At 36.1% G+C, this 22801-nt stretch overlaps 1 protein-coding gene across 5 annotated transcripts in view; it reads left to right on the forward strand.

Moving 5' to 3' along the window:
• The first annotated feature begins 262 nt into the window (after nt 1-262).
• Nucleotides 263-22801, forward strand: part of slc38a10 (solute carrier family 38 member 10) — a 31708-nt gene continuing 9169 nt past the window's right edge. For 3 of the 5 annotated variants that reach the window (XM_082153030.1, XM_082153033.1, XM_082153032.1), the window contains exons 1-11: nt 263-489; nt 1554-1770; nt 2062-2179; nt 2936-2981; nt 3084-3177; nt 3732-3875; nt 5117-5241; nt 12222-12324; nt 14425-14607; nt 17112-17223; nt 19246-19352. In XM_082153030.1, the coding sequence (XP_082009156.1) occupies nt 1681-1770; nt 2062-2179; nt 2936-2981; nt 3084-3177; nt 3732-3875; nt 5117-5241; nt 12222-12324; nt 14425-14607; nt 17112-17223; nt 19246-19352 (1122 nt within the window). In that variant the 5' untranslated portion in view covers nt 263-489; nt 1554-1680. Of the gene's footprint in view, nt 490-1553; nt 1771-2061; nt 2180-2935; nt 2982-3083; nt 3178-3731; nt 3876-3929; nt 5242-6779; nt 6905-12221; nt 12325-14424; nt 14608-17111; nt 17224-19245; nt 19353-22801 lie in introns of those variants that run through there. The other 2 variants (XM_082153031.1, XM_082153034.1) reach the window with 2 other exon arrangements.

The raw sequence follows: 22801 nt of genomic DNA on the forward strand, positions 1-22801 counted from the left end.
GTTGACAGACAGAGCCATTGATGTGATCTCTGCATGCATAAAACCCACACCGTACGTGTGTCAAAGTAAAGCATTGCGGGACTCAAAGATATTGCAGGTGTTGGTTACTTTGAAAACAAAACGAACAAACCGTCAACTTCCAATTTCAGCAATATTTGTCAAATGAAAGTGAACCTGACTAACCGTGACATGCTGTGACGCTGTAGGCAACATGTAATTCCACTCCTGGCCACTGGAGGCAACGGGGCGCGCTAGTGTCTTTGAGAACGCCACACTGGCAGCACTGCGCGTACTTCCTGGTTACAGATTGTGGAAACAAGGTTTTTTGTGCCTATTTCGGGAAATATCTTTCTAAATATTTGTTGAAACTCCTTTAACTTTATACAGACGGCATAAACATCACCGGACGTTTATTAATAATCGTTTTAAAACAGTTATGAACCGATGATGACATAGAAATGAATGACTGATGGGAAAAGTGTGGACGTGGTATGTAAACAAGCTTTTTTATAGCATCTTCATTCCTAAAATGGGAAAGTTTATGAACTGTCAATGTGGTTAGTTATGAGACATGTTAATTGTTGCAATATGTATAGCATATTAAATTGGCAAATTAGATATATAGTATAGAACAACTAACGTTAACGTTACTTGATGTGTTACTGTATAGTATTCACTCAAGTGTTATACTGTCACATGAACTCTTAATATTAATCTGATAGACTAAAGTGTTTATTTTCTCCATTGATTCAAGATAAAAGCAAACACTGCATATTTTCTGTTTATACTCTATGCAAACATGCTGCCATTTGTGATTTTATTGTAAACTGACCCCCCCCAACAACAAAAAATCTTCATACAAAAATGACTAATCAACATGTTCTATGAGTTGTATAAAAGTACTCAAAGTGCTTCTGACAGCACAACTGTTGCCATATGGCAAGCAAACCAAAAACACATTTGACAACTACACTTGCTGTTTGTAATCAGTGCAGCAATTAGATATATGCCATTGTTAATGTTTTCAAGGAATCAGGTTAGTTGAACTTGTCTGTAGACCAACAATAGAAAAATATTTTTTTTTTTATTCCAGGTCATTCTGTGATGATCTGCCTTCCTTTAGCATGGAAGGCTATCTCTTATAAATTTAGCATCTTTCAATATTTCAGAGTTTATTTGGAGGTGGTTTATTAGTATAAACTATATATATTATAGTATATTAGTATAGAATTTGTATTGATTTTATATATGTGTGTGTATATATATATATATATATATATATATATATATATATATATAGCCTATGCTTTGATTTGCATTGATTACTGTTTTTAAGAAACTGTTTGCATATTCTTCTTCTGTCATACAGGATTAAAATTAATTAGGAATAAATAAGCAATTTAATTGTTGAAAAATGATGTATAAATTGCTATTTTTTATTAACCTGTATATTCCTCTTCATATACAAAGCATAACACTATAAACAAGAAAATCAAAAATCTCTCAATTTCATTAAAGCTGAATGTTTTTTGTTTTCTTCTGTGTCTCCACAGAGCATCATAGCGAACAGTTAAAGGACATCTGTGTCAACCCACTTATCTCAATTAAACCTTAAGCCAGTGTAGAAGCGCCACGCATACCCGTCTGGACATTAGAGATCTCAGCTGTCCGAGAGCCAAAATGACTGCGTCAAATTCGGGTCTGATCATGAACGTTGTAAACAGCATTGTGGGTGTGAGTGTCTTGACGATGCCCTTCTGCTTCAGACAGGTAAGCACATTGTTAAAGGGGTTGTGGGAAAGTGTACTGTGCAGTTTTGTGTGCTGATAGGAGGATTCCATATGATTAGGTCTGCCAAATGCACTTACAGTGGTTTACACACAACTTTGCTGGTTAATAATCTGTAAGCTGAACGAATCAGAAATTGATAAGCTGCAATTTTAGTTTGTCCACACTAGTTTATATCAGTACAAGAATCAGTGTAAGCATTTGACTTTGATTTTAAACATGTAGGACATCTGTGTTCATCTATTATATGGATTTCTGGATTTCTCTCTGCAGTGTGGAATTGTGTTGGGCACATTGTTGTTGTTCTTCTGTTCGTGGATGACCCACCAGTCCTGCATGTTTCTAGTCCACTCAGCCAGTAACACCAAACGCAGGACTTATGCTGGACTAGGTGAGAGTGAACAAAAGCAACAAACACACAGAGGTCGCATTCATTTTCCATCATTTACCAAATAACAATGTTTTAGAAGGTCCTGCGTGTGGATTACTGTGGAATAATTCATTCAATTTAGTTAAAGGGATAGTTTATCCAAAAATTCTGTCATTAATTACTCACCCTCACGTCGTTCCAAACCTGTAAGATTTTTGTTCATCTTCGGAACACAAATTAAGATCTTTTTGATGAAAACAAAAGACCTTTCTGTCCCTCCATAAACAGTTATGCAACTAGCACTATGATGCTTCAAAAGGTTCATGAAGAGATTGTAAAACTCTGAAGAGACTCACTCGATCGCTTTATATGATGAACAGATTGAATTTAGGCTTTTATTTAACTTAATTCACTTCTTTGCTGAAGATTCATTAGATCATTATGAAACAATATCATGAAATTAAATGCATATACAAAGTTTGAGAAGGCAGCTTAAAGAAAATATCTAACTTTATCAATGCAAGTGAATCAAACAAATAGGCCTTTCAATTTATATAGTTTCACAAAAGCTTCATCGTTACGCAGATTGAAAGATCTCCTGCCACAGCAGTGTTTGTGATAAGTAGTGTCACATTAAAATGCTATTCAAGACAAAATGTACAACCTTTATTGTCAAAAAATAATAATAAAAGACACTTTTGGAAGAAACTTCCTTTTTTGGTTTTGGTGTTGAAATTTGCCAACTCAACATTTTTTTCTCTATCTCTCCCTTCCCAGCTTTTCATGCTTATGGAAAAACAGGCAAAGCACTTGTGGAATTGAGGTAAGATGCTTTTGTGGAGATTTAACCTTTTCAGCTTCGACCTCATGAATGAAGTAAGGTCTTATTGCTTGTATTTTCTACTTGCATTCTCTCTCTTTTCAGCATGATTGGACTCATGCTGGGGACATGCATTGCTTTCTATGTCGTCATCGCAGATCTGGGGTCCAACTTCTTTGCTCAGCTGCTTGGGCTGCAGGTAAGAAGTAACCTTCCTACTTTTAGGTTGTCACCTGGCTAAAATTGGTTAAACTCCTGTTGCTACTCCAACACCTTTCTTCCAAATCAATTAATTGTTGATACGCAGTTTACAGAACTGATCATTGCCCTTGTTCACAATCCTCCTGTAATGATAAATTCAAAGGCCACTATCTATAAAAAGTGCTGAGCTAATAAAAAAAGAACACTTCATAGACTTTTTATAACTCTAGAGTAGATTAGATCACAGTTTCTGTGTGAAAATGAACTTTTTATCACACCTTATCGCACCGGGTGAATTGAGAAATATTACTGGCCATGAATATATCTTACTAGTGGTCAAATGATATATCAGCTTATCAACCTTATTATATTGGCCTTCGGCCACCCTGCTCTCTAAGATATCGTCATTGGTCATCAAAAAAATAATATTGGTCGACCACTAGTAATTACATTTTATATATATTTTTAAATATATATATATATAATATAATTTTTTCCCAGTTTTGTTGCCCTGAATATTGCCAGTAACTGCTTTTCCTTTTCCTTTTTCAGGTGAATCGTAGCTTCCGTATCGTGTTACTGATCTCAGTCTCGCTGTTAGTTGTACTACCCCTCAGCTTGCAGAGAAACATGATGTCATCCATCCAGTCGTTCTCAGCCATGGCTCTGATCTTCTACACACTCTTCATGTTCACGGTGAGTCGTTCCCCTTTCCACCGTTCCAAACTCCAACCCTGTAAAATGTAATATCAGATCCCATCAGCACACCCTCATACAGATGTAGGCAGTTTACTATATATACATATATATATGGCATTGATAAGAGGAAGTAAAGGAGTAATTTGATCTTTTAGCGTTTTGAATATTTAATTAAATAATATAAAATGTTTTGTAAACCGTAAGCACTTCAAATTACAGCTGCTCATTGTGGTTGTTTTAAGGACATGTTTTTGACAGTCACTTCAATGATGTAGTGTATTAAGTATGTGTGAAATTCATTTATAGCTTTTTTTAAAATTAAATTGGCCTATTTCTTTTGAGAAGTTTAATGTGGCGATTGGCTGATTTTTGTGAATACAATGTGAGTATGCATCACCATGGCAGCAGAACTTCAATGTCTGTGGAATTTTTGGAAGCTTAAAAGTGAAGCGTAAGCTCTTAAACAACTAAAGACAGCTGTCACAGAACATTATAAAACTCTATTAGGAAAAGATGTTGAATGCGGTGGAGAACAGTTTTTAAATCAAATTCAATGAACATTCAATGTAAAAAGTTTTCGAGTCATGTACAGTGAATAATTGCTGAGATCATATTGAAATTCTGTAATTTAACCTGTACGTGTACGTTTTAGAATTTTGAGAAATGTAAAACAAATTAGCTTAAAAATTAATAAGACAGATATTTAAGATTCTGCATTCTAGGTCAGTAATTAAATGTAATATTGATGATAAATGTGACATTGATCAACCTCTTTGTAAAGACGGTCAGGTGTTCTTTCTTCAATTGAAGCAAAAAATGCTTGAAGTTCAGGTTTTACGCAGGATTTCACTTGAATTGTGTTGATAATATAATTTGTAATAATAAAATGACAAAAAGGCATTTTCCTCACAACATAGAAGCACTAAAGGTTACTAAAGGTCCTGATATAGACATTTTTGACCCAACTTTATGTAATCTGAATATTTTATAACATTGACATTGCAAACATGGATGTTCCTGGAGTTTTTTTGTCTATTGCATCACAGTGTAATCACCTTAACAGTTTATATACCTTTTATCCAGCTCCACGGTGTGTTTTTTTTTTTCCACCCCAGCCCAATTTATTAGTCTAGCATTTAACCATCTATATGTCTTCCCTCTGCCCCCATCTCAACCTCTGCCCCGCCCCCATTCCTGATGCTGACTTCTGACTGACCATCTGATGTACCGGCCTATAGATAGTGTTGTCGTCTCTGCGTTACGGAATAATCAGTGGCTCCTGGGTGGAGCAAGTACATCTGTGGCGCTTCAAGGGTGTCATACAGTGTCTGCCAATTATCGCCACCACCTTCTGCTGCCACCCGTAAGTAATCTGCCCCGGAGAACGGACCACTCCACTGCCATGGATTCAGCTACATTACCCAAAAACCCCTTCCTCCTCTGTCCACCTTCATCCAATCCAAAACTCTGTTTGTCGGCGCTGTCTGGTTTCGGCTATTTTTGTGTGTGTCTTTGTGTATGTGTGTGTGTGAGGTTAGTGCGTTCGTGGCAGAATTCATATGAATCGTGGGTCGTCAGAGTTGTCTTGACTCTTTGGTAATACCCAGAGTCCCCTGATATATTTCCCGCTAGAATTATACCCTATGACTGGGTAAGCAGATCTGATAGGGTTGGGATTGGTGGTGATTCTGATGGTTACACGGGCTGGCGCTCTTGATTTTGAAAGTTGCTGTGAATGTTTTCTGCAAACGTGTGCAGCAATCAGATTTGATCCTTCAAGATTGTTCTGCATGAAACTAGAAAGTTTTCCTGTTCTTTAGAGATGAACTCGTATTGAAAATCATGTGTGGAAGTTGATCAGTACAATTTGTTGCCCCTTTAGTTGGCAAATTAATTAATTTGTTTCTCTCCTTAAAGAATAGCTAACTCAAAAATGAAAATTCTGTAATGATTTACTCATGACAGAACTATTGTTCTAAACCTGATTACTTTCTTTCTTCCATGAAACACAAAAGAAAAAAGTCTATGCTGTTTTGATGTTTTCAAGCTTCTAAAAGGATGCAAAAACCATAAAAGTGGTCCATACAACTAATGCGCTGTTCTGAACCCATGTGATAGCTTTGTGTGAGAAGCAGTCTGAAGTCAGTTTGTGGTCAGAAAGATATATTTTTAAAAGAAATTAATACTTTTATTCAGCAAGGATGCATTAAATTGACCAAAAGTGACAATAAAGTCCTTTTTAAAAATAATTTTTCAAATAAATGTTATTGTGAATGAAAATGTATCACGGTTTCCACAAAAATACGAAGTGGTCCAACTGTTTTCATTCTTGATAATAATATGAAATGTTACCTGAGAGCTAAATCAGGCATATTAGAATGAACAGAGTAATTGCTGCTAAAAATTCAGCTTTTCCATCACAGGAATAATTTACATTTTAAAATATATTAAAATAGAAAACAAATTGCAATACTATTTCACAATATTGCTGCTTTTACTGTATTTTTTTTATCAAATAAATGTAGCCTTGAGTAGACTTTTTGAGTAGTGTATTTTAGAAGACTTGAAAAATAGTTATCAATCACTTTTTTTTTTTTTAAGCTTTAAAATTAAATAGCCAAATTGCATTGAAAAGAGCGACTAGTCCATTATTCCTCATTTTGTTTTCCAAAATAACGTCATACTGGTTTGGAACGACATGAGGGTGAGTAAAAGATGATAGAATTTTAATTTTAGGGTGAAGTCTTTAAATCTCTTTAAACAGATTACAGTGTCTCCATGCACTCTTCGTAGTCAGTCTAAGGGTTTAATCACAGCATCATCACTGCCCTCCTCGTCTTTCTCCCCCCTCCCTTCTTTCTGGGATGTTCTGTAACCCTCCTGCTCTCCCCTCCACCACAGATGGTGCTCTCCTCCTTCAAACACGGCCTCCTCACTGGCCAGTGGCTGAACAAGGTCATTTACGTTCGGTGGGACGGCGTCTTTCGCTGCATCCCTATCTGTGGCATGGCATTTGCCTGTCAGTCGTAAGTACTCCCCAATCCTCGCACTGCCTCTTCCCTCCTTTCTGTCGCCAGTTAGGCTTAATTTAAGGCTCCATTTTAATGGTGCAAAAGAACATTCAAGAGCCGATGCATCTAACACAAGTGTGTTTGCTTTGAGAAAATGGACCTTTAAAGCTGCTTATTAGCTTGGCATTACTATATTCTTTATCAAATATCTGATATCTGACACAAATATCAATATTTTGTGGCTCTAATCTGCGTGGAATGCCTAACTTGTTGCCTTGTGCGTACTGTTTTTACCTTATTCTTAACACTAACTCTGTTCCTTAAAGGCATAGTTGACTCAAAAATGAAAAATCTGTCATGATTTACTCGCCATCATGTCGTTCCAAATCTGTATGACATTCTTTCTTTCATGGAGGAAAAGACCAACATTTCATTTTTTTATTCACTGTTTGTCTTGCTTCCGCTGTAGCTTTTAAATCTTTCGCACATGTGCGTAATGAAAACAAAAAAAAGGAAAGAAAGTCATACAGGTTTGGACCAACGAGTGAGTGAATAATGGCAGAATGCGTTTCAGTTGTGAGTGAACTATTCCTTACCACAAAAGGCCTCTTTCCCTTTTTAACACGTTTGAATAGCTTCGGTTTTCTTTGCAATAAAAGATTGACCCACAAGGCCGTCTTGATTTATTCTGTCAGTGGACATCTTGTCAGATCCGCATACAGTTGAACTACAAGTGCATTTTGATAGAAGCATAAATGATGAGTTTTTGCAGCTTTTTTTCATAGTTCTTCCATAAGGAGCTCACCGTGACCGAATCTTCTCCTGATGAATTCAACCACTGTGCACTGATACAGTCTTTGTTTGTATTATGATGAAACTCTGATATGTTGTGGGAGCACCATTAACTAATGTTGAGATCATAGTTAACATTGTTACAGCTCTTTGATTCTGCCGGGAGACATTTGTCCAGTGTTTATTCACATCGATAAGAATTCACTTTCTTTTTCTCTGTCTTGAACTAATTTCATGTCTCTGTTCTTTCCTTTCCGCTAGCTCAAATATACTAACCATGAAGGGGGGGTTGGTAATCTCAGTGTTTACCTGATCAGGTATTCTCAAGCTTGGGCAGGGAGCGTCATTTACACACTCCTTTCTGTTTCTAATGTTTCACAACATTAACGCCATTCACCACGCCATGTCCATTCATCTTCCACTCCCAGTTCCTTCTGCTCCTTTTTTCTCTTTTTTATTGTGTTTTATACATTCTTACTGTAGTTTTTCTATATCCACATTATATTAAATAAAATATCTACAATACACCTATGGTTATCATAGTTTTGACCTGTCTAATATTGTCTGTCAAATGGATGTTTTTTTAAACAATTAAACTATCAACATCCAGGGATGTTTAAAAAAAAAAAAACTACATTAATGTAATAATTTTCCTTTGTATACATGTTTATATTTAAACATTACTGTTCAAAAGTTTGGGTTCTGCAAGATTTGTAAATGTTTTTTAGATAAAATTGATAAAATTCGTGAAAAAAAAAGTAACTTTATAGAAATACATATCACACATACATATAGGCCTATACATATAAGGTTCCTTCTGTTATCTTTAACATGGTGCATGTTTGTGTGTGTCTTGGTTTTTATGTGTTTGGAAGTGAATAGAATTGAGGTGTCTAAGTGTGCGGATGCCAGCATAAATGTGTGTGTGTGTGTGTGTGTGTGTGTGTGTGTGTGTGTGTGTGTGTGTGTGTGTGTGTGTGTGTGTGTGTGTGTGTGTGTGTGTGTGTGTGTGTTTGAGAGTGAGGGTGTTGGGGTGGAGGAGGTGTCAGTGTTGGATTCTGGTGTGGATGAGGTAATGTGGTTCTTGAGGCTGACTGTAACTCTCCTTTACATACACACACACACACACACACACACACACACACACACACACACACACACACACACACACACACACACACACACACACACTTTCTCTGAAGGGTGATGAGTGATATTTGGCTGTGACTTCTTGGCCAGCATTGACATACAATGCCACTTACACCGGATCATTAGAAGAGCGAGACGATGCTACATGACCCCTGATCCGACCACAAACAGTTCCTGTCATCGCCTACGTTTATCCATCTATTTACATTTATTAATTTAGTACATTTAGCACAAGCTCTGTTTGATGCCAAATTGATTCATTAGAGAAAAGTTGACTTGTTTGCTCTTTTTACTTCGAGAACAGAAACTGTTTATTGAAGAGCAGCATTCTGGGTCCACTGGTGCCCTTATACGGCTCCTGCTTAATGTGTAAATACCTCTGTAATGTGTAAACACCATAATAGTGTTATTCCTATCGTAAAATTGTCATGTCAGCTTACACAGCATCAAGTCACAGATTCACGGCTTTAGGTGTTATGACGGAATCATTTTAGTAGTATTACAAAATAATTACTGTGTCAACACTTGGTAGAGGTGTAGAGAAATTGCAGTGGGACTGTAGCATCACCGATCTTCCCCCTTTACGCACACTGAAATTTCATCAGGAATGGCTTTTCTGGGGTCTTTTCTCTCTGTCTTATGACACTGAATTCTACAAATCTATATAATTCTATAGTTATGTGTCTGAATTCCAGTTTGTGTCCATGTCATGGTTGTAAAAGCATTTGACTGGCCATGCTACTAACATATGCTCCCATTTTATTTCTCTCTCTCAATTCAATTTGAACTATATTGGCAACATGAAAGATATTGGGGAAAAAGCATTTGGAAGGACTTGAAAGATAAACTTACACTGAAGGAAATTATGTGACCCTGGATCACAAAACCAGTCACAAGTCGCACGGGTATATTTGTGGCAATAGCTTTATGGGTCAAAAATATGGATTTTTCTTTTATGCCAAAAATCATTAGGATATTAAGTAAAGATCATGTTCCATGAAGATATTTTGTAAATGTCCTACCATAAATATATAAAACATTTATTTTTGTGAGTGGATGCAGCACAATCGCAAACATAAATGAAAAACTTTAAAGGCGATTTTTATTTTTTTTATTTTTTTTTATTTATTTTTTTGCACCCTCAGATTCCAGATTTTCAAATAGTTGTATCTTGGCCAAATATTGTCCTATCCTAACACACCATACACCAATGGAAATCTTATTTATTCAGGTGATGCATAAATCTCAATTTCATCAAATTGACCCATGTGACTGGTTTTGTGGTGCAGGGTCACATATTTGCATTTCCTGAAGGAAAAAAACAGGGCTTGCATTTTATTTAAATGAAGTCAAATTTTAGATTTGGGTTCTGGGTAAATTGCGCATCACGTGTTGCACATCTCGTTGCCATGAGACTCAATATGTTGACTGGTTTGTAGTATATGAGAATCAACCATTGGCTTCTAAATGGTGTCAGTTAATAAGTATTTCCTAGGAGAAACAAAGGTAGCATTTACTGGCCTTAAAATACAAATCCTCAATTATGCCTCATTCAGATCACATTTTTTGTATTTCTGGAGACGTTTGTTAACATTTATACTATACAGTATGCAAATTTTACAATGACAAGACAACATCTATTCATTTTCAAAAGTTTGGGGTCAGTAAGATTTGAAATGTTTTTGAAATAATTATCTTATGCTCACCAAGCCTGCATTTATTTGATCAAAAATGCAATAAATAATTAAAAACTGTTTTATATTTTAATATATTTTAAAATGTAATTATTATTGTGATGGCAAAGCTGAATTACCTTAGTCTTAAGTGTCACATGATCCTTAAGAAATCATTGTAATACTGATTTAGTGCTGGAGAAACATCATTATTATTATCAATGTTGAAAACAGTTGTGCTGCTTAATATTTTAGGATTCACTGATGAATAGAAAGTAAAACAAAAACAGCATTTATTTTAAATAGAAATCTTTTATAACATTTATAAATGTCTTTACTGTCACTTTTGATCAATTTAATGCATCCTTGTTGAATAAAAGTATTAATTTCTCCTATCAAGAAAAAACTTGAATGTTAGGCCAAGCCAATGGGACATTTTCAAATTTCAAATGGACTTTGAATGGAAAATGAACGTTTGAGCAATATCATTACAGTGCTGTGTTGCAAATACTGTAATGAACACGTGAAAAATAATACACATAAAATGTGTAAGTCTACATAGATGTCTCTCTCTCCTCCTTCTCTGGTTTTTATTGGAAGTGGGTTCCTGCTATGAGACAGACTGGTCTTTGGTGTGAGATCAGGCGTTGGCTTAAAAAGCCCAGAACGTGGTACTGTATATCCCAATAAAAGCAGGAATGGGCTCCGACTGTGTCTACAAGAGCTGTGAGTGGGCTGAGAGCAAGAGAGCCCGAACAAAAGCCCATACTGCCAGGAAATTTTATAACATGCTAAAGTCTGACTAGCACTTGTCGATAATATATAGCCGTTGTAAATTCCCCATTTAATGTTTTGCTGGCATCTGGTTTTATTAGTTGTCCTGATGACAGACATAGATTTTTTTCCCTGCTCTTTTTGTAGCTGTTTTTTGTTTCTCTGTGATACTGAACCCTTTATCAGTGCTCGTTTCATCCAGTTCGGCTCTCCCTCCTTCCCACCCTCCCTCCATTTTGTCTTTTGTATGTCTGAAATGAGTGATGGCCTTTCTATATTAAATTCCTGCTTCTCTTGCTCTCTTGCATGTTTATGTCTCTAGAGCTCAAATGCACAGTTCAGTATGTCCTTATGCTAAATAATGATGATTATACTGTGACTGGTCAGTTTGAGTTAACCCATAAATAAGCATTTATGTGATTTCACATAATGTTATATTTTGTCATAACGTTACTATAAATCTGACATTGCAAAAATTGTGCATCTGTTATAATAATGTGTCCTTTAGTTTTGTGATTTTTTAAATTTATTTAAAGGAATGCTTTGGGTTTGATGCAAGAATTTATCAGTGACGTGCTGTCGATTACCACATGGTGTCCCTCAGTTTGTAAAAACATAAAAAAGTCAGTCCATATAAAATTGGTAGACCCCGTAACATTGTGCAAAGACACAAGAAATGGGCAAAAAAAAATAAAAATCACATCAGTTATGCACAACCAAATGTTCTTCCACCTAGAACACTGTTAAATAATGATTTAGATGCTTTACAGTTCAAATAACGGACATTTGGGAAAGAGCTAATATAAACGTTATGATAAATATGATTTCCAAGTGAATTTTTGTCTGTGGTAATCAACAGTATGTCATAGTCTTACCTTGTATTGACCCACTTCAACGTATGCATCTTGAGCCTGATGTATATAAAAATGTTTTTTCTTCCATAGGCAAGTATTACCCACTTATGACAGCCTGGATGAGCCCTCGGTGAAGAGAATGAGCACAATATTCACCTCTTCCCTCAACGTGGTCACCACCTTCTACATCACAGTAAGTGTGTGAGACACTTCATCAGCTGATAACTGATACTCTGCTGCTTGTTGAGGCCAAAACAATAACCATTTTGTTTTTGTATTTTAGCCTTTTTGTTCTGTTTTAACCTTTTCTGGAGTGATTAACTAAACAGCTTATTGATTTTCTGACAAATGTGAAGTGCTCTATTTCATACTTATTATAATCTTATTTCATAAATAATATTAGGAATCAGTAAAACATCATACACATCGGATAGTCGTGTCATATGTTTTTCAGTCATTTGATCGATTAGTAACAGCTTTTATTCAGTAAGGATACATTAAATTGATCAAAAGTGACAGTAAAGACATTTATAATGTTACAGAAGATTTCTGTTTCAAACAAATACTGTTATTTGGAACTTTCTATTCATTAAATCCTGACAAAATATATCATGTTTTCCACAAAACTATTAAGCAGCACCACTGTTTCTACATTGATATTTATATGAAATGTTCCTTAAGCAGCAAATCAGCATATTAGAATGATTTCCGTATGAATATGAGACTAAAAATATATTAAAATAGAAAATTTGTAATATTTCATAATATTACTGTTTTATTGTGTTTTTGATCAAATAAATGCAGCCTTGGTGAGCATAACAGATATGCTTTCAAAAACATAAAATCTTACTGACCCCAAACATTTGAACAGTAGTGTATAACATGCATTTGTGTTTATACAAACTGTAGCATTTATATAAAACTTATAACACTGTTGCTGCTCTGTCCTTATTGGCTCCTGGGAACCTGTGGCCTCAGACACGGGAAAGAAATGAGTATTCAAGAATGGTAGAGTTGCTGTCGTCTCACGTTCTTGCTTTTAGATCCATATCCGTCCCCTACAGGTGATTGCCCTTCCCCTTTTGTGGGTTTTGGGTTCACGCTGATACCCTGGAAAATCCTTCCAATTCCCATTTGGAGCTTAGAGGAAGAGAAAGAACTCAGACGATGGGGTCAGACCCACTGGCACGTTCCTCTATAACCCACATACACTGACACGCTCCATCAACATCAAATGCCTTGTCTCTTTTATTCCTTCATAAATATTTTCAGGGACACTTTGTGTGGAATGTGTTTTAAGACATCGTCAGAATGTTTCTGGTCCCCATTCTCTTCTCTGAAAGCTAAAGTATAAACGTTACCTTGAGAGATAATATTGCTCGTGATTTTTTTTTTTTTTTACTGTGTTCTTTGTATTCTGCTTTTATATTTCATCATCTTTTTGCTTTTTTCTCTTTGAACAAAAGCTGAATTGATTCAGGGGAGGGTTTGTAGAATAGAATAGAATAGAATAGAGAGGGAGTTTTGTGGCAGGCTCAAGGACTTCTGCCTGGTGTTGCTACTTAAGGGAACCTTTTCCTCTGCGGATAGATCAAGGCCAGCAAGGTCGGGAAAGGAGGGAAAGCACTGCTTTGTTTCTCTGTAGAGAGGGCCTTCAGGGGGCCGATAGGCTTTAAAGACCTTTGAAAAGCAGCTCGCTATTTTTCATCGCATAAAAACAATATCATTGCACAGTCAGGAGGGGTTGTGAGGTCATCAAAGAGACATGGATCTCTGTTAGGCCGCTTCTGTATAATGCCATAAGAAGTTTTAGTCCTGATCATTTCAAGCAGGATCAAGTGACCCCCATATGAAATTTTACACTTCACATACTGAAGTGGAAAGTCAATGTAACAGAATTCTTCTCCTTGCTTGCCTCCAAACAAACATTACTTCAGTATTGAGTATCCATCTTTTTAAATTGAAAAACTGCAGTGAAACTAGGACTGTGCCAAAATGATCATTAATATATCACAAAATAATTTATCACACATGATGCACAAAAGTACATTAGCAAAAATGTTTTTAGATGATTTTAATATAAAATAATATAATGACTTTCTCAGCCTCTCCAATCAAATCCTGATGAACAAAACAGAGTCCTACACTACATTAATTTTTGCCTAATTTTTAGTTTGAATCGAAAATGGATCACTACTGAATGCTGTTTCATATTTTTTGTTCTGTCTGTTATGCAGATTTGTCTTTCGTAAGTCTCAGATGATTAACTGTACTTCGTACCGCGTTCCTCCAGGTGGGGTTCTTCGGGTATGTGAGCTTCACGGATAACATTGCTGGGAACGTACTGATGAACTTTCCATCTAACCTGGTGACGGAGATGATCCGTGTGGGCTTTATGATGTCTGTGGCTGTGGGCTTCCCCATGATGATCCTGCCCTGCAGACAGGCCATCAACACAATGCTATTCGAGCAGCAGGTAACAGTCTTACAAAGAGAGTTGTGCCATGAACCCCCTTAATATTATGTTTCCCTTGTGACCGACCACTTTCCTAAAACATAAAGACAGCAATTTACTTTCATGAATAAAAAAACAAAAAATTATTTAAAAAAACCATTTATACTGTAAAATATAACGTGTTTTGTATTTTCTATTTTGTAAAATTTGGTTTATTATTTCAATTAATTACGTTTATTTATTGATTTATTTGTTTGTTTGTTTGTTTATTATTTAATTTATTTATAAATCATTTTTACACAATATTTCTCACTAAACTTGCAGATTTTAGTTTTTACTTTAGTTTTATTATAGTTTTACTAAAAATATAAAAATAAAACCTGTCATGTTAATTTTAGTTAAATGTTTTAGTAATTTCGTTTCATAGTTTTATATATATATTTATATATATATATACACACACACACACACACACACACACACACACACACACACACACACACACACACACACACACACACACACACACACACACACACACACACACACACACACACACACACACACACACACACACACACAACTCATTCATTCATTCATTCATTCATTCATTCATTCATTTAAATATTACTATTTGGGTTTAATTTATTTTTATTTCAGTTGTAGTTTAGTTTTTATTTATTTATCATTTTAGTGCTTCAACTTCAGTTTATTGCCAAGGCAACATTTCTCATTTTCGTTTAGTTTAAGTTTTTCAACTAATATTTATATTTTATCTAAGCTTAATTTCATTTAACAGAAATGATTTTTGTTAGTTTTAGTTGATGATAATAACCCTGCCCAGACCTAGGGTTGGGAATTGAAATTGATTCCAATTCTGGAATCGGATACTTATTATGAAATTAATATTTAAATTCCTGCATGCTTTTTTCTGTGCTGCATACTCATCCAAAGTGTGCGCACACAAAAAGTGATTTTAATGTGATTTTAAACCATCCAAGCGCAAGAAGACTGTATAGTGCACGATACTGAACTGAGTTCTCTACCGCATCTTTTTGCACTTCAATGGACAAATACACTCAAAATATCGCCGTGAACGTAACCTGTTGACGAAGAAAATGCATAACAGTATAGATCCGTACAGCTCTTAAAGTGACAGAAGCCTAATATTCCTGCTGTTAATCAAACTAAAGACAATGAGAAAATTCACTTACTATTCTTGACAATAACTTTTTAAACTATATTTGTAATGTATATTTTTTTTATAAAATGCAATGTTATTTTACATTTGATTTCATAGTTTCTGTAAATTAACATCTTAAAACACTGTTTTCAATCGGATCTTTGTTCAGTTGTGTTTATTTTGCTAATTTGTTTATTTGTTTACTTGTTTTTAATAATGCTTGAAATTTATTTTAGTTAGGCTATTTTTTTTTTTTATGCTATGTTATTCTTGTTGTAAGTGTTCTTTAGCCTGTTGATTTTTATTCATGGTATTCAGCTACAATAAAATGTTGTGCAATAAGACTTTTTTACCTTATTGGAATCTAAATTAATAGGAATCGATAAAAATCGGAATCAATAAGCGGAATTGGAATCGGAATCGTTAAAATTCAAATGATACCCAACCCTACCCAGACCCCAGTTTGATGACCACTTTTCTAGCCCCAGCACTTCATTGTTTGCTTGCTTTCGGTTTTGATTTCTGTTTTTATTGCATTTGTCATTTACTTTTGTGAAACTGAACTGTGCAAATTTGTTTTGACCTAGAAAGAACTGTTAAAAGTGATGTGTATTGTGACTGGTTTGACGTATCAACAAAGACATCCCATTTTATCCACACCAAATTAACCCTCAATATGTACGCCCTTTTTTTTAAATGCCAAAATTCTTGGCCCACATTTAAAATCATTTACCTTGCACCGTCTGGACAAACTCAGGTGTCTCCTCCTTACTGATGCACATAAACTGCACCAGCTGCAGAAGTATTTTGCTAAATTTAATGGACTCCATAAAGACTTCATTGAGTCTAACAGATTTACACAGGGCTGATGTCAGACCCCAAGTCTGGTCTCAGTCAGCATGCATTTGCATGCTCTGTCCCTCGGTATGGATCCCTTGAGATTCCTTGAGTCTCCTTCCACTACCCAGACACCAGTGATCCAGCCTCCACGGACAGCAGACAGAGATTCAAGAGGAAATAAAAGGGTCTGGATTGATGAGAACAGGTCCAGATCTCCTCCATAAAGCAGCCAAGATTTCAGTTTGCTGTCTCACCATCGCAGCCACGCTGAATCAGCTCAAATCACGGCTGGATTCGCAGTCGGGTGAAGGGTTTTATGCCGTCGTTAAATCTGGCATTTTGACAACTGAGCAGAGGGGGGTTTATGAAGCTTGCATGCCAAACCCAATATCCTTACATGCATTTTACTTGTTCAACCATAACAGAGGCTTGGAGAACTACATGCATGTCTGGAATCTAGTAACAGCTTTGTGAAGGTGATCTGTTTGTCTCTGTTTTTCAGCAAAAGGATGGCACCTTCGCCGCAGGCGGGTATATGCCACCCCTTCGTTTCAAGAGCATCACTCTTTGCATTGTTTTTGGCACCATGTTGGGCGGCATCCTCATTCCTAATGGTAAGTCTGTGTGTGCTCGCGTTTCTCAAGTTTCACTCTCTCTAATACCGTCATGACATCACACCCCACTTCATCTTCCCTTTTAAAGTATCTCTCCGTCAATCACTCCTTATCCTTCCTCTCTGTACCGTCCATTCATTATCAGTGGAAGAGGATGATAAAGATGTGTGTTTTAGGCGATGGTGGGGTGGGCCATGTTTTATTCATTCTTCATGGAGATTGGCTGTCGCTGGCGTGGGCTCCATTTGGCTCAGTGGGCCCAATTAGACTAATAGAGAGGGGAAGGTGAGACTCGCAGAGACGATTGAATGGGGGAGAGGCATAGCTCTGTCCTCCATGACGGCTCCGCTGGCCACCGGCGTGTCCTCATGGCCACAAATCCAACCATAGGGAAGCAGACATTGCAGGGCATAAATTTGAGTAAAACAATATGGCTGCTCTCAGGATGAAAAATTCCCCCTGGGCCCACTGCCCAGCCTTGCAACACAAGGGCAACATAGAGGAAGGATGGTAGGAGGCAGATAGAGGGATGAGGGGGGAGTGTGTGATGGAAAGGTCAGGGGAGAAAGACTGATGGAGGATGGATGTGGTGATTCAGGAGATGAGATGGTGTAGATTGCCTGTGCCATTTTTTTCCCGCTTTAAACTGGTGGGTCTGAATATAGTGCAGGTTGGAATGGATTTTTACCCTGAGTTAGATCAGCTTGCTGTTGTATTTTGGTTTATATACTAAAGCAGTTCGCCATCTAAGGATGCACATTACAGTGATTTATACAACTGTTAAAGGGTGGTGTTATATCACTTACATTGTGTGTCAAGGTCAGTAAGTTTGAATGTCAGATAATATTAAACAAAAATCAGATAATATTACCTTTTTATGTTAAGTTAGTTGAGACTGTCTTCAGAAATATGATATAGGTTTTATATTTACACTACTATTCAAAAGTTTGGGTCAGTAAGATTTTTTTTAAAGAAATTAATACTTTCATGCAGCAAGGATGCATTAAATTAATCCAAAATTTCTGTAAAGGCATTTATAATGTTACAAAAGATTAATATTTTGAATAAATGCTGTTCTTTTGAACTTTAGATTCATCAAAGAATCCCGAAAGACAATGTGTAATACAAAAATATTCAGCAGCATAACTGTTTTCAACAATGATAATAAGAACTGTTTCTTGAGCACCAAATCTGCATATTAGAATGATTTCTGAAGGATCATGTGATGCTAAAAATTCAGCTTTGCCATCACAAGAATAAATTACATTTGAAAGTATATTAAAATAAAAACAGATATTTTATGTTGTAGTAATATTTCACAATATTAGTGTTTTTACTGTATATTTCTTATCAAATCTTGGTGAGCATAAGAGACCTCAATCTTTTGAATGGTAGTGTATTTATCTAGTTTTTAAAAAATACTTGTATCTTAAAAAAGTATTCTTGGAAAATTTGTTTGAATAAAATGATTAACATGTACACTTACTGTACATGTCTTCAAGATGTAAAGAAAAATTGTATTGTTGTAAAAACACTTTTTTTTTTCTTTTTTTTTTACACCACCAGAAATTCTAGACGCCATTTGTAACATTTGAAAGTTTATAGAAAATGTAATGAGCAATACAAAGTAGAAAAGTGAACTAATATTTGACATATTTTCTAAAAAGACACTAATGTCCAATAAATAATTACTATTCTTAATTGCAAAATACTTACACAAATAAATTCTTCCAAATAATATAGGTCATTATCATTACCGTTGGTTGTTTTTTTTGTTTTTGTAATATAGAATGCAAGTGATGTGTGCATGGGCGATTTTACAGCTTCAAATATGTCTTGGCCAATCATATTTTAGAGCCAAATTATTAAATTAATACCAAATTACAATATTGGTTATATAGTGTGAATGTTTTTTTTTTTTGATTTTGTTTTTTTTTATTCTTAATTAGTAGTGCACTCACATTTTTGTGATTACAGAATGATATTATAAAATAAATGTATGTATGTGTCTGTGTGCCATAGTGGAAACCATCCTGGGTCTGACTGGAGCCACCATGGGCAGTCTGATCTGCTTCATCTGCCCAGCTCTCATCTACAAGAAGATCATGAAGAACGCCTGGACTGCACAGGTACGGCACACCCGACGGTTCATTTTTTACCCATATGATATATATATATATTAAAATATGAAACAGTTATTTTAAATTCCTATTAATAGTTCACAATAGTATTGTTTTTACTATATTTTTTAATCAAATAAATGCGAATCTTTCGAAAACATAAACAAATCTTACAGACATCAAATTTTTGTCTGTGTGAAGTCTGACGTGAGCTGAAATAGGAATGCACTGGGATTGTGTGTGAGGAAGAAAAGGCAGCTGTTCTTCTCTTTGTAATGGAGTTTGTCATTAATTTTGATATCCTGCAAGTGCATTGACTTGCTGTGTGGAGTCACTCCCACAGTGTGTGTGCTGGCACTGTCTGGCTCTGTGCCTCGAGCTGTGCCCCCACCGTCTCTCGCCCAAATTACAGATGCCTTTGCTCTCACAATAGAGTGAAAACAACTGAGGTCTCATCTTAGATGATGTGTAACCACAATGCTGATGTCTCCCTCACCTCTCTTGCATTGTGTGGTTTGCGAGCAGCCCAACATACTGATGTTCATTGTTCTTTAGTGCCAACCGTGCCACACTTCCATGCCCATGAGTGTTTGCCACCAGGGTCGCTTCCCAAACACTGGAGTCCACCCAAATGGGTGGTGTTTCTGATATTGGGGCGAGGATCATTCCAAAAGAGCTTCTTGTCATAATGAGTGCAGCAGATGTTTGTGTTGGCGTGAGTGTATAATGCCAGTCTTCCATGTCTCATGCCAAGCAGCCTGACATGTCCAGGTCCACTGCTGCACAAAGAATACCCACAGATCAGGGGCAGTGAAACTGGGAAGGGCCTGCTTTAATAGATTTCATCAGCGTTTGGGGCACCATTAATGACTGTAGGACATTATTGTAGATCGGATGCCAACGATACCCTTGCCAGCTTTGTGTATTGAGCAGAGCGGTGCTGTACTGGGACAGTTTAGAGAGCACACACCTCACGCCATGAGCAGGAAGTGCAGCAGAAGTGGAGTATCCTTGAGCAAAGGAGGGGGGAAAATGAATACATCCTTCCCATTTTCAGTGAGGTCAAGCACTTGAACAAACTTTTGATTTTATCATCTCTAGGGGAAGCTTGACAAGGTGTATGCAAAACGCAAGCTGTGTAAAGTCAAAGTGAAGTATGTTAGGTACACTACAAACATGAGGACTCACATTCCAGAGATGAAAGATGTGGATCAAAAACCCACAATCCGCAAACATTCTGGTCAGCCAACGCACCAATTTTCGAAATTTCTGGCCAACTCTGAATAGGCGAGGATAATAACTCCATCCATACTTTTTCTAAATCTAGCAAATTTGAATTTGCAAAAAAAAAAACACGATATCTTCTAAAGAAGAAAAAAACACTTATTACCATTTCATTTCATTTACCAGTTTTTATCTTTGAAAGTTATTTTTGTAGTTTTGTTAGCGGGGTAATCATTAAGTAAAACCATTTCCTAATACACTGAATACCTGTTAGTGTACATGTCTTAATTATATTCGTTAGTTCTCAAAGTAAACATATTTTTTCAATATTTTTAATATATACAGTGCCCTCCACAATTATTGAACCCCCTGGTAAATATGATCAAAATGGGCTGTAAAAAATAAATCTGCATCGATTATCCTTGTGATCTTTCATTCAAAAAATGTGCAAAATTCTAACCTTTCATTGAAGTAAAAGAATTGAAAGTGGGGGGAAAATCACATTATGAAATAAATGTTTTTCTCCAAAACACGTTGGCCACAATTATTGAAACCCTTTTATTAAATACTTTTTGCAATCTCCTTTTGCCAAGATAACAGCTCTGAGTCTTCTCCTATAATGCCTGATGAGTTTGGAGAATAACTGACAAGAGATCAGAGACCATTCCTCCACACAGAATCTCTCCAGATCCTTCAGATTCCCAGATCCATGTTGGTGCTTCTTCTCTTCAGTTCAGCCCACTCATCAGGTCAGGGGACTGAGACGGTCATGGCAGAAGCTTCATTTTGTGCTCCACAACAAATTTTTGTTTTGATTTTGATGTTTGTTTTGGATCGTTGTCCTGATGGAAGATCCAACCACGGCCCATTATAAGATTTCTAGCAGAAGGCGTCAGGTTTTGATTTTTTATCTGTTGATATTTGATAGAATCCACAATGCCATGTATCTGAACAAGAAGTCCAGGACCTCCAGCAGAAAAATATGCCCACAACATTAAAGATCCAATGGTATATTAAATTGTACACATGGGGTACTTTTTATCCTTGTGTTCACCAAACCCATCTAGTGTGTTTGCTGCCAAAAAGCTCTGTTTTAGTCTCATCTGACCACAGAACCCTGTGTTGTTTGAAGATCCAGTCGTGTCTGACAATTAAATTTGCTGGAATTTGTTTTTGGATGAGCGAGGAGGTTTTTTTTTTAAACCCTCCCAAACAACATGTGGGGATGTAGGGGTTGTTTGATAATTTTTTTTTTAGGCTTTCTGACCCTAAGACTCAACTAATCTCTGCAATTCTCCATCTGTGATCCTTGGAGAGTCTTTGGCCACTCAAACTTTCATACTCGCCGTGCATTAAGACAGTATAGACACACGTCCTTTTCCTGGCAGATTCATAACATCTTTAGTTGGTTATAACTTCTTAATTATTGCCCTGATGGTCAAAATGGGGATTTTCAATTCTTTAGCTATTGTCTTACAGCCACTTTCTAGTTTGTGATGCTCAACAATCTTTTGCTACGCATCAGAACTGTATTCTGTGGTTTTACTCATTGTGATGGATGATTAAGGGAATTTGGCCTTTGTGTTTCCTCATATTTAAACTCCTGTGAAACACGAAGTCATAGCTGGACAGTTTCATGTTCCTAGTCACCCTGGTGTACTAAAAAAGGTAAATATTAATGGGAATATACTTCAGAGATATTTTACTCGTAAAAAATTCTAGGGGTTTCAATAATTGTGGCCAACATGTTTTGGAGAAAAACATTTATTTCATAATGTGATTTCCCCCCACTTTCAATTCTTTTACTTCAATGAAAGGTTAGAATTTTGCACATTTTTTGAATGAAAGATCACAAGGATAATCGATGCAGATTTATTTTTTACAGCCAATTTTGATCATATTTACCAGGGGGTTCAATAATTGTGGAGGGCACTGTATAAAAACTTTCTAAAACTGTGATGATAATTTCCAGCTTTGTTTTTTTATCCACATAGCAACGTTTTGCATTATGATCTAAGGAGTTATTTCAAAATGAATTTTAATGCAGAAATTGAAAAAAATATTCATCAACGACATGGTGTGTTTAAGTCCTTGTCTGTATAAATTGTATTTTTATTATATTTTTGAGTGCATTTAATAGAGCCTGAAATAAAAAAGAAGGCAAATCTGAATCACACCATTGATCTTTTACTGAAGTATTTCAGATGACCATATACACTAACTCTCTTTTCTCT

Source organism: Leuciscus leuciscus (assembly GCF_965113295.1).
Source record: "Leuciscus leuciscus genome assembly, chromosome: 21".
Lineage (NCBI taxonomy): Eukaryota > Metazoa > Chordata > Actinopteri > Cypriniformes > Leuciscidae > Leuciscus > Leuciscus leuciscus.